General features: G+C 33.7%; 1 protein-coding gene and 1 pseudogene across 1 annotated transcript; one reads left to right on the forward strand and one right to left on the reverse strand.

Annotated features, from left to right (window-relative positions):
- Positions 1-4,558: 4,558 nt before the first annotated feature.
- On the reverse strand, positions 4,559-9,823 carry LOC121742951 (annotated as a pseudogene).
- A 125-nt stretch (positions 9,824-9,948) lies between these two features.
- On the forward strand, positions 9,949-11,068 carry LOC121742941 (protein YIPF5 homolog). The gene has a single exon (XM_042136092.1). The coding sequence runs from the start codon at positions 10,085-10,087 to the stop codon at positions 10,841-10,843; it is 759 nt and encodes a 252-aa protein (XP_041992026.1). The 5' UTR covers positions 9,949-10,084; the 3' UTR covers positions 10,844-11,068.
- The last annotated feature ends 2,154 nt before the right edge of the window (positions 11,069-13,222 follow it).

A 13,222-nucleotide genomic window follows, 5' to 3' on the forward strand; every position in this document is an offset into this window, starting at 1 on the left:
ATAATAAATTTTATTTATTGGAACAATAATTTCATTTAACTAGAGAGAAATGACTTTCCAAAATTAGAAAGTGCATATTGTTGCGGGACGGACTAAAAAGAAAATAGTGTATATTCTTTTGGGACGGAGGTAGTATTTGTTACAATAATGTTTTTATTGATTATATTAATAATATTTTATTAATTAAATGATTATATTTTTAACAATTATAATCTCTTGTCAAATAGCAAACATAAATAACTTTTTTATGCAATAAATAACTTTTATTTGCAACAAAACTATATTAGTAATTTTATATATTAAACACTAATTTTTCATAGTAAATGTAAATTTTATTCTCAATAACAATACTCTTTATTCTATGATGAAGTATAGTAAATAACAAGCTCTCTATCTATCCAATAGACCAAAGGATTTGAGTCATCACATGTTAAATAGAAACCTATTATTTATCCTTTTAAAATAATAAATTTTATTCAAAAATAATAACTTTTCTTGAAAATATCAACACAATGACATTAAAATATCAACACAGTATATTGAAATGTCAACAAAATTATTTGTTGTCATTTTAATGTCACTGTATTGACATTTTTAATTCACTGCATTGATAAGTTATCAGAGTTTGCAACTTAAGAAAGCCTCTCCTGTAACAAAAGCTATAGAAAATAACACAAAAAATAAGATAACACAAAAATTCTTCATCATAATAACTATATTATTTTATTATAAAATTTAAATTTGAAGAAGAAAAATGTTTTAATTTTTATTTTTTTCATATATTAAAATAAATGATTTCACTGTTGTATATTTAGAATATTTTTTAAAAAAGAACAAGATATAAAAGAATAGTAGTACTATATTAAGTTATCAAATTATTTTATGATTAAATATAACATTTTAGTTATATAGTGTGTTAATTAATACTACTATAATGATAAATTTATAATCTGAATTAATATTTTTTAAATAAGTATTAAATTAACATGACATAAGTATATATATACATATGATTTTTTTTGAAATCCATTTATAACTTTAATGCATGATTCACGTTTACCTCTAATAAATGAGCATGCATTTAGATAAATGTATTTAATTTGATATCATTTTCCTTAACTAGATACATATCCATTTAATATGATATTAGGGTAGATTAGTCACAATATAAAATATAGTTATGGCAAAGTGACATAGGGGCATTATGCCATAGAGACATTATGTCTCTAAATCACTACTCTTTTAAAAATTACTAACGATGGCCGTGAATGATTCTCATTATTATTAAATCGGTTTTATTATAACTATTAATCACTTTTTATTTTTATTTTTATTTTTATTTTTATTATGAATGAGGTTTTAGAAGTTTGGGTTGGGAACTCAGATTTATTATTTATATGTACTAGTATGAATCAATTGTTGGGTTTATATTTTTTTTATATCTTTTATCTATAAATGGATTCTAGTTATGGACGTTTGTGTTGGGAACACTTATTAATGCCCAGCTAGTGAAATATGCAAATATAGAAATAATATAAAAACCAAAAATGTATTTACATGTGATTATATTTATTTGTACATAAGTCAAAATCATGTGTAAAGGCCATCCTAATCAAGAAGGTAAGCATATATATCGAGTAGGTAGCGAAAAAATAATAAGAAAAGGACAATATTCTCAAAATAAAATACTGCTAAAGTTTCAAATTCCTTGACCATCAAAGTTGGTAATTTATTTTGTTATTCGTATTTTTTCTATGTCTTATATTGGATAAGTTTTTTTGGAAACTTGAAGCTGGGAAGTCATTTCAAATAAATAATCAACCATTCAAATAATAAAAGATAATAATTTTAATTTAGGCCATCCATAATTTCCAAGATTCGTTTGGGACAATATAAAAGGGGGAGGGGAGTTTAAAGTAAGAAAAGGATTTAATTTGATTTTGTTCGTTGAAAATATTTTGCCTGAAAAAAGTGTAGTTAATATTCAATGAACGTTTCCCTAATATAAATATTTGATTCAGTCAGTTTTAGTAACAAAGTGAGTAACACGGTGTATTAATTATTAGGGGTCTGCAAATTCGGAAAGAAAATGTTCAGACTTCAGAGTCATGCATCGAGACATCGACTGCATACTCTACTCTAATTGTGAATTAATCAAAGAAAATGTGATAAGAGCTACAGTATATATGTTTTACAGCCACTATTAATTGGAGTACCCATGTCTGTCATTAAATTTTTTTATATGGTTATTTTGATAAATAAATTATATGTTTTACTTATTCATTCTACTTTCTCCCTCCCCGTCCCTTAAAAATATATAGTATCACATTTGTCATTTTGGGATGTCCCCTTAAAAATATACCAATTCTATTTAACAAATCTTTTTCTCTTTGATGAGGTAGGTCTCATTCTTTACTAATAATACTCTAATTTTTTTTCTATCTCTCTCTTACTTTACTAATTAAGCATTAAAATTTGTGGCATTTCAAAGGTTGTCTATTTTTAGGGACGAGGGAGTATATTTTATTATAAAATTAATAGAGTATATAAAAAAAAATTCTATGATAGATTAACTTTTCACCTATGTTTTAACATTTTTAACACACATGTTAAAGTGAAACGTTTAATCTCGAATGGATGAAGTATTTAATACTAGTAACTTTTTCATTTTTCATATAAAAGTAGAAATTCACCCATATTCATATATGTGCAATCGACACGTCATCTATTCGCAGTTGCGATCGATAAAATATATCTTTTTATGACTTTGAATATACGATATATATACTTAGATTTGATATAAATGAACACGTGATAAATTCATGACTATGTTCGACAAAACATATATTTTTATGAGTTTGTTATACGATGAATACACTTACTTAGATTATATATATGAGAATACACGATTTATTCACAGTTACGTTTGACAAAAAATGATTCTTTTTTATGTTTTTGAATGCACAATGAATACACTTATACACTTATTTAAACTAAACACGTGGTTTATTCATGTCTGCGTCAAACAAAGCAAATCTTTTTTATGAGTTAGAATATACGATGAGTACACTTTACCTAGATTGGATTTTTATGAACACGTGATTTATTCATAGTTGCGTACGAAAAACGTATCATTTATGAGTTTGAATATACAACGAATACACTTATCTGGATTGGATATATATGAACACATGATTTATTCACGGCCGTATTCGACAAAACATATCTTTTATGAGTTTGATTTAAAATGAATACACTTATCTACATTGGATTATATATATGTACACATGCTTAATTCATGACAGTATTCGATAAAACATATCTTGATATAAGTTTGAATATATGATAATTACACTTACCAATATTAGATTTATATGGACACGTGCCACGACCACATTCGACAAAACATATATTTCTATGAGTTTAAATATACAATTAATACACTTATTTATATTGGATATATTTGAACACGTGATTTATACACGGCAGCATTCGACAAAACATATCTTTTTATGAGTTTGATTGAAAATAAATACACTTATATAGATTGAATATTCTGAACACGTGATTTATTCATTACAGTATTCAACAAAATATATCTTTTATGAATTTGAATCTACGATAAATATACTTACCTAGATTTAATACTATATATGAACACGTGCGGTCGCATTCGACAAAACATATCTTTTAAGAGTCCGATTTAAAATAAGTATATCCTAACACGTGATTTATTCTAACACGTGATTTATTCATAGTACTAGTATTCGACAAAATATATATTTTTATTAGTTTGAATATACAATAAATATACTTACCTAGATTTAATATATAGTATGAACATACGATTTATTCACAATTGTCGTTTGACAAAATGTATATATATTTTTGAATTCGAATATACAATGATAACACTTTCCTAAATTGGATATATGTGAAGTTTTTCATAAATAAGTGATGAAACATGCGACCCAATCATTTGAAGAGGAGTTTAAAATGAAAATTATATTATGCCCATCCTTGGTGACAGCATGTAAGAGCACGGATTAGTTATTGATTGAACACATGTTTGTGATGACATTTTGTCTCTTGCGCAACTGAAATGCTCCTCTCTCAAACACCATCATTTCCCACGCCCCTCTTCACAATCACAGCCAAGCAACCGTTAAAGCATACTCGATTCAGGCTTTACAATGACAACTATTTCTGCATTGTCTGCTCTTCTCCACCCTATAAATACCAACATCATTATCATATCAACCATAACTCACCTCCTCCTCCTCCTTACTCATCTTGTTGCACTAACTGTAGAGTGAGACATGGAGAAGCAGAACGAGAAGCTCCGCCGGGAGAACTATCTGATGGCAATCGAGAATGAGAAGCTGCGCAAGAGAGCCGAACTACTCAACCAGGAGCAGCAGGTCCTGCTTTCTCAGCTGAAGCAGAAGCTTCTAGAAGCAAGTGCTCTGCAACTCAACACCAGCTCTACTTCTGATTCTGCTCACAACAAGTGAAACAAACCCCACCCGTATCAAACACAAGTTTCAGGACATTAGAATTCCATGTCAATGTTCTGGTAATAATTTCTAGTTTATTGTTGTTTCCATTCTACATCTTGTAATACCTATTTCTGTAGTTTCACAGAAAAGGAATAGATGTGCATATGATAAACATGTGCTAAATAAAACTTTGGTTAAAAAACAGAGTTCCGAACTATATGCTCTTCAGTTAGAAATCCACTTTTAGCTTTCTGTCTATGCTTGAGAATGTTCTATAAAATGCTTTGAAGTGCTTGTAAGCGATATCCACATCCTCCTTGCCGCAGATTTCTCTTACACTGCCAAATTAAGAAAATAAAGGAAGGAGAATGAGCACTAATAGTCCAAGAAATGGATGAACATACAAATAAGCAAAGCAAAAAAGAATTTGATGAAATGGCTTCTTATTATAAATAAAATTGTATCACAACCAGAGTTTGGTTAATCGCGTCAAATGCTAACCTGTGCATGGATAGCCCTGAGCTATGCCACAATCAACGGTACAGATTCCAACTCCTGAAGCAAGTATGGGACCTATAGTGGAACCACAACCCATATCGTTTCTCACAATAAACTCCTACATAAATTAAACATAAAAGTTTTGGGTCAGGATGATGTCAAATATCAATTAGAATTAGTTTATTGTTTAGTTGTACTAGATGCTCCTGCTATTTACTAGCTTCTTATTTCATTCATTTTAATTTCTACTGTACCAATTTCCCTTAACTTTTAAACTTAAAAAACTTCATACTGTTGAACAATGAGGTCAGGAATGTTAAGTTCATATGAGGAATCAAGGATGTTAATTGAGACTCTGCATACACAAAATGAGTTGCCAGAGTAAACTGTAATAGTATAAGATGCCAACAAAGTTCAAGGCCAGCTTTCTACTAAGTTGAAGGCATCGATCAACAAACTAGGAGCTTTGATTATCGGACAAAATCAATAAAACATGGAAAATAATTGAGAAAAAAAACCTGTGTGGGGAGATTGTGGGGTTCAGCAATCTCCTTGAATAGAAAAGATGTAATTCCACTTGTAGCATAACGTTGGTTAGCATTATGCTTTATTACAAGCCCCTTCTGCAACACTGGCCTATGGTTTTCTTCATGCTTATCCACAAAGTTGGGGTGGACTCCATGAGCCATGTCAGCAGATACTGCAGAAGTTGCAAACTCAATCTTATACAAAATGTTTGGACAGGATAAATCATAGTACTCTAGTTTCCTCACTACATTTCTCTAACTCTTCCTCGTCTTGGCCTACTAAATCATCTCTTCAAACTTGTTAATTCATCCAACTTCACAATCATGTTCAGCATGCAAATAATTTAAAGAGGAGACAGTTCTTCAGTTATTCTTGGAATAGGATGTGCTACTCGATAGCTGCACAACTTCTAATACTAGCCAAATTACCAAATATTTGTACTTTAACAATCAACGTAATAACAAAAATCATATATTTTGATAGGTTCAGACATAAGCATTTAATTGGGCCCCACCAATATGAAATCTCACTACCATAATAGTGCATTCTTTCACAGTCAGTGTTTCTTTTTTTTTAATGGATTTGGGGGTCATTTATCCACAAACGCTAAACCAATGCTCCCTCCGTCCACGAAAAATAGTCACATTTGTGAACGAGACGAGTTGTAATGCGGAATTGGTAAAGTATAGGAGATAGGAAAAAAGTGGGTAAAGTAGGAGAAAGAAATAGAAATGACACTAATTTTGGTGGACGGAAGAAGTAGTACTTTTCAACATAACTTGGAAGGAAATGGTCTTAAGTTCCAAAGATTGTATTATGATTATTAGGAAAAACTGCTTTAGATAGTATACCAAGAAAAGAGTGATGAATTGCTCGTGCAAATCCACATTCAGCAACAATCTTCTGACCTAAACAATCAATTATTCTTCTCATGGCCTCAAACATTGTTGGAGCACCTGCTCCTTGGCATGAATCTGAACCAACCTACAGCAATGCAAGTCGCTAAAGACATCATACTTTGAAAAGAAGAATAAAAATTACTAGTGCATTTTTTTTGCACGGAGATTAAGAAAAATGTGTATTGTATTCAGTAGAGAGATAATAAAATAAGAGAGAAAATAAAGTAGGAAAGAGAATATAGTACAAAGAAAAAAGTAGGAGAAAGAAAATGTGTTAATTATTACTATATACGGAAATGAATCATCTATGGTGGAACATCCCAAAATGGAAAAACGACTCAACTATGGTGGAACGTAGGGAGTAAGAGATTTTCCACTGACCTTTATGAAACTTCAACACCTTCACTTAAAAAATTAGTGTACAAGACCTATGGAACATAACTTTTAAGTACGTGATATCTTAGGTAGGAGAAGTATCAAAAAGAGTGTGACGATCATCCTGTTGGAAGTGGAACGTGGTAAGAAGGTTCAGAATCCCATGTATGTCAGTGTGAGCAGTGATAGAGGAATGCTTCTCATGCAGAAATTTAGTAGTACTACTGACATGGTGTAAATTTTTCAAGGAAGTAGGAAATGGAAAACTATGAGAGATCCTAAGTATCATATTGAGTCCCTTCATTCGATAATACAGGCAACATCTTTTCATCAACAATGAGAACAAATACCAATGTGGATCTGTCAAACAGCATCCAACTCCAATGCTTTTACATAAAGAACCAATTGCAGCAATTACCTCCTCATTGTCAAACAAGGCAACCATTCGAATTGCATGCTCATTAAGCAAATCATCAGGTGAGGCACATGCATCAATGAGAGCTCTCAATGCACAAAAACTTGAAGCCAGATTATCCAATCTTCCAGAAAATATAAACTCATCGTTAGCACCTCCAAGACAGCTGGGTTGAGTGTCGCAGACATTTAGTTCTATGTTAGCAATATCCTCAACCTGACAGCCTAGCTCTTCTGTCAAGATCTGCAAAAAAAAGAAAAATATATAATTCTTGGATATTCTGCAACACATGATAGAAAAACCGGATCTGAGATATAGATACCTGCATAAGCAGTTGGTGGTGAGCAGCTTTTGAAGATGCGTCACTTTTTTCCTCGGATATTTTATCAGCTTCTGTTGCCAAAAGTGGGTTGAGCTGAGTCTCGAGGTTTGGTTTGAAACCATCTGTATTTACTGTCCTAACAGTCAAAAAACGATCATTACAGCTACACACAACAGGAAAGTCCGAAGGAACAAAGCCTTCAATATGGTTGATTATTAGGATAAAACAACAGACCTGTCAAGATGGATAGCAAGTGCAGGCACTCGCAGCAAAGGCCTCTTTATCTTAACTAGCTTATGCGAAAAGGAACCATCCTCAGCTCTAACAATAACCCTTCCAGCCAGGCTTAGGTCTCTATCAAACCAAGTGTGCCATAAACCACCACCATAAGTCTGTACATTGACCATAAGATAACCAGATTTAGATGAAGCAGACTTTGGCTTCAGTTTTAGACATGGGCTATCTGTATGAGCAGCAATGACATGAAATCCATTGCCAATTGAATAGCTGCAACACTAACATAGGCATTTCATCAACTAAAATTCTGATTTTGTAGGATGGAGAGCAAAAGGTATACTCACTACAAGGCAAAGAAAGAAGAAACCAAATGATTTGAAGTGTAGAAGAAAAGCATTCAACATTAAAAGATACAAAGGCACAGAATAATTGGCATGACTGTGATCCACTCTGCTTTAGTTATGCAGAAAAATCAAGATGCGATTTACTCACTTTTCCCCAATTGCAAAGGCAACTAAAGATGACATGTTTCGCGTAAAAAAATAGCGACCACCAGGTTTCAGTTCCCAATCTTCATTCTCATTCAGCAAATGAAATCCAGCAGCAACTAGTTGTCTTTTTGCTTCAGCTATTAAAAAGATGAATGAGGGTGACATACTAGCTCTAAACAAGAAAATTAATCTTACAATTAGACACTTCTCCAGAGAATGTATTGAGTTGTTTGTGCCCTCAACACAGACTATGTTATGATAAAAGGAAAAATAAATCTAGATTAAACCCAACAATCGGAACAACTACCTGACAGTTGATTCTATGCTAATTTGAAATCTTCCTTAGAATCAAGTAGATGCTTCTTAAAATTATACTCTGCACATCGTCACACTAGGAACTTCTTTCTTTTGCATGACAATTACAAATACAATCTATCCAAATATACTCTGTCATCAGGTTTGCTTTTATGATTTTCATAGTTCATTGCAAACAAATATATGTTGCATGGAAGGAGATTATGAATCATTAGAATAATGTAAAAACCAAGTGACTTTGACCTATTGAAGAACTAAGCAACGAACTATTTCCTGCTGTGATTTACAAGTACCAGTAACATTTGCCTCCATTGTTGTTATATGGCACAAAGCCACTATGAACTAACTCTTCATCCAAAAAACCATACCCAGCACATAAATATGAACAATATTTAGAAATCACATCCTTTTGTTTTTGTCAGTAAGTATCTTGTAAGCTTAGTCATATTAATGAGCACGATGGAATTTTAACATGGATATTCACATATTACTCAACCCAGCCGCAAACAATATTAGATTTGAAAAAGGAGAGTGCAAAGGAAAAGGAACACCTTTTTAACACATAGGACTCCCTCTATTGTCCCACTTTGACCCGGCACGGTTTTAAGAAATGTAATGAGTGCTACTTTTATATACATAAAATGTTAGTAGGAATGCGTTAGTGAAATATGAGGTCCATTACTAAAAATAGTAAAAAGTAAAATGAGACAAATTTTATAGGACGGACAGAAATAGAAAAATGAGACAAACTTTCAGGGGATTAGTATTTAGGAAAACGAACTAAGAAGTTATTTCGACAATTAAACAGAAATCATGCGAAGAATGCACAATCTCAGAACCAGAAAATATGATACCAGTAGCATGAAAATGAGTCCAGGATTCATTAAGGTAGTCCAGAAGATCGCTGACTATCGAGTGGCTCGAATCTCGATTCAGTACTTGAACTACTATTCTGCAATCACAACTTCGACTTTCAAATTACAACTACGCATATGAAAAAATGAAACAGATAAATTTTATTTATTAATGAAAAAAAGGATGCAGAGACCTCGGAATTACACCTAAGCGGCGGAATGGTGGATAAATTACGGTCACCGAGTCCGCGGCGGAATTGGCGGAGATCGGCGTTGTTATTTGCTGAGATAGTGAAGAACGGAGTAGCATGGTGATATCTGAAGAGGATCGAAGACGATTTGAGGAGCGTAGATGGTTGGAGAAGATGAAATCGAGTGACGGCCGCCATTTCTCTTAGCTGAAGGTGTAAACAGCTTGAAGAGATAAAACAGTATTAATAACTTAAATCAATTTATAAAATAAAAATAATACTAGTAAATATTTAGAAGTCAATAAAATCCGGTGCCTTCTATTTAATTCTACGAATAAGCCCTAATTTCCCCTTATTAACATCTGAATCCACAATCTCGAAGAATCATCTTTCATTTCTTCACCACAAAAGAGGCTATACAAATCAAGAGCGTCTCTCGCCAGATCTCCAATTCCGATCCATGTCGAAGGAATTCAACGTGCCTCCGGTTGTTTTCCCTTCCGGCGGTAATCCGGCTACCGCCGCGTCCGGCCCCCAGCAGAGGCGCCTCCCCACCGCTCCCTTCCAGCCCCCCAGATCTTCGAACGCTGGTCTCCCCTTCCTCTCCTTCGATGTCAACTCCGCCGCCGCGTCCACCTCCTTTTCCGCCGCGCCTCAATTCCCCTCCACGATCGGTGGCGTCGGCGGCACCGGATTCGACGACGAGCCGCCGCTCCTCGAAGAACTCGGCATCAACACCAAGCAAATCTACCAAAAAACCCTATCGATTCTCAATCCGTTCCGGATCAATCACTACCTCCACGAAGACGCCGATCTGTCAGGCCCGTTCCTCTTCCTGATGGCCTTCGGATTGTTCCAGCTCCTCGCCGGAAAACTGCATTTCGGAATCATACTCGGCTGGGTGACGATGGCATCGATGTTCCTGTACGCCGTGTTCAATATGCTGGCGGGCAGAAACGGGAATTTGGACATGTACAAGTGTCTCAGTCTGATTGGGTACTGTATGCTGCCCATCGTGATGTTGTCGGCGGTGTCCCTGTTCTTGCCGCAAGGCGGGATGGCGATTATGGTGATTACGGGGGTGTTCGTGATCTGGTCGACTCGTGTCTGCACCGGATTGGTCGTTGAGCTAGCCAACTGCGGGGATGAGCATCGAGGGCTGATAGCGTATGCTTGCTTCCTGATTTACATGCTTTTTTCGCTGCTTGTGATTTTCTAGTTGCGAGGGAACATTGTACAACATTGAATCATATATGTTGTTTGCGTATCAAGCTTAGCTTAGCAGGGATGCTAACTTTTACATATATGGTATGGGAATATGGTCGGCATTTTTGTTTAAGGTGTGAAGGAAAATTTGTTTACTTTGTGATTGCTGAATGGTGGTTTGATATGCCGGATAATGTAATGCATTGGTGGTTGAAATCATTTGCTTAATTTTGCTTAATTTGCTTCTGTTTTGCATTGAAAGTATGTAGTTTATTAAATTTGTTGAGGAGGTAATGTGCAAGTGTTTGCATTGGTAGCCATTGTAGTGGTTTATGGTGTCAAGGATCATGGTTTATGTGCTACTTATTTCCTGGCCTTCTTCTTATATCATAATGTTAGCCATCTTCAAATCCTTTGGCCATTTTTTGGTTGATCAGAGGTAGAAGAATAGAACTCCTCATATGCTTAGGATATATGAGAACATGTGTCATATTATCCACATGTGTTATGTTTAATCTGGATAAAATGAATGGTTTATTGAGTTCAGAAAGGAATGGAACTCCTCTTTAGAAGTAACATTGATACAGTTAGTAGTGGTTACATAAAAAATAATGGTATCTAGTTGATTGATGATGTTAAGTTTTGATACAGTGAAGGTATAAGGCCAATTTGTGGCTAGGAACTAAAATGCATAGGTAACTTGTGTGCAGATGGTGACAGACCTATAAGTGTCCATTCTCTTGTTCCACCTGTTTATATGGAACAAGGAAATAAATACGGCCAATATGTTTCTTACTGTGCTATGATTTGTGTCCTTATGATATACATTTTCTTTGGGAAGTTTTTCTAGTGACTAGAATTCGAGTTCTCTATGTTTCTAATATATAGAGTTGCTCTCTCACTGTAAATTGCATCCTGAAATTACATAGTGAAACTCCTGGCTTGGCTCGACATAGTCCCCTAGCGTGGATACACATCGTATTAAATTGAGTAAACAATTATTTGTCTTCTCATGATTTTCTGTGTTTATTTCCCAACACCACCTCCTCATGAATGCGTAAAGTGTGAATCAACAAGTGATTGTTATGGTGAATCCTATATGTTCCCTTTGTTGGTGCATCCTTGGCTGGCATTTTGATCATTCTTTAGGATTGATTGAGCTTTTTTCATTTGGTTTGGTATGTATGAATAGCTTGGTGACACCCTTGCATCTTTTATGTAGGTTTTGTTATCTCTTTTCCTATCTTTTGTAGTATTAACCAGGTTGCGTTTGGTTTAGGCCAGGCTTAATTACAAAATTTGATCTGAACTCTTGATCAATGTGTGCGTGCGTGTGTGCATGCGCGCGCTTATAAACGGGTTCGAGACTGAATCCACAAAGTTTGAAGCTTGCTGTTTCACCTAATAACATTAAAAATGGGTGTATTCACTGCTACGCGTGCATCAAATCTTCCGTTCATTACTATATTGAAAATCATGCAAATGTCAATGCAGGTATACAGATCTTTGGTAATTAACATTTGATGTAATAGTTGACAAATCTGTACCATTTACTTCACCCTCTTTTTATTTAAAATACTGTAATAAAAAAATCACCTGTCATTTTCTTGAAAGGGGCATGGTCAATAAATTAGGCATATTACACTGTCAATTAGATTTGCGATTTCTAAAATTATTTGTCAGGTCACTATCTAGAAAATCAAACTTCTCAAATGCAATCAACTATCGTTAATTAAGATATGCAGGATGATCATGGTTATGTGCATGAGACTTGTTCAATAATGGTTTTAATTTCGGTAATATACGAATTGAATTGTTCAATAGTCTGGAAGGGATCAGATTATATATCTTTTAGAAATCAACTCATAATAAAACTTGAGAAAATCACATGCCTGTCATCATTTGTTGATTTGCGGAATAATAACATTGTGCTTATAGATATCGTATCTCTACATATATAAAAGGATAGTTTTGGGGGAAAATATCAAGATTGTTATTATGTACTCCACTTTTTAATAAAATTAGACTAATAAAAAGATTTTATTTATTTGTGTGGTAATTTTGAGAAATAAAAGGTTTTATTTACATAAGTAAATTTAAAACAACCGTTTTCACTACTATTATAAAACATAGTCACATACATAATACTTACAAGTTACACGGTAAAAAAAATCTTTATCGATACTAATGCAAAATTAAGACTTTGATTAATTTAATTTCACGTGCGTGTTCAGTTTTCCTTTATGAATTTTCTTGAATATTGTTGGGTTTAATGTGTGATTGGAAATGTTTTAAAATTATGAATTATCAATAATGTTATGTCACAATCATGCGGATCAAACCCCCATATTAAATTACATTTAATAATGACGTGAGTAATGGAGGGTGATTA

The sequence above is a fragment of the Salvia splendens genome, chromosome 1 (genome assembly GCF_004379255.2).
Source record: "Salvia splendens isolate huo1 chromosome 1, SspV2, whole genome shotgun sequence".
NCBI lineage: Eukaryota > Viridiplantae > Streptophyta > Magnoliopsida > Lamiales > Lamiaceae > Salvia > Salvia splendens.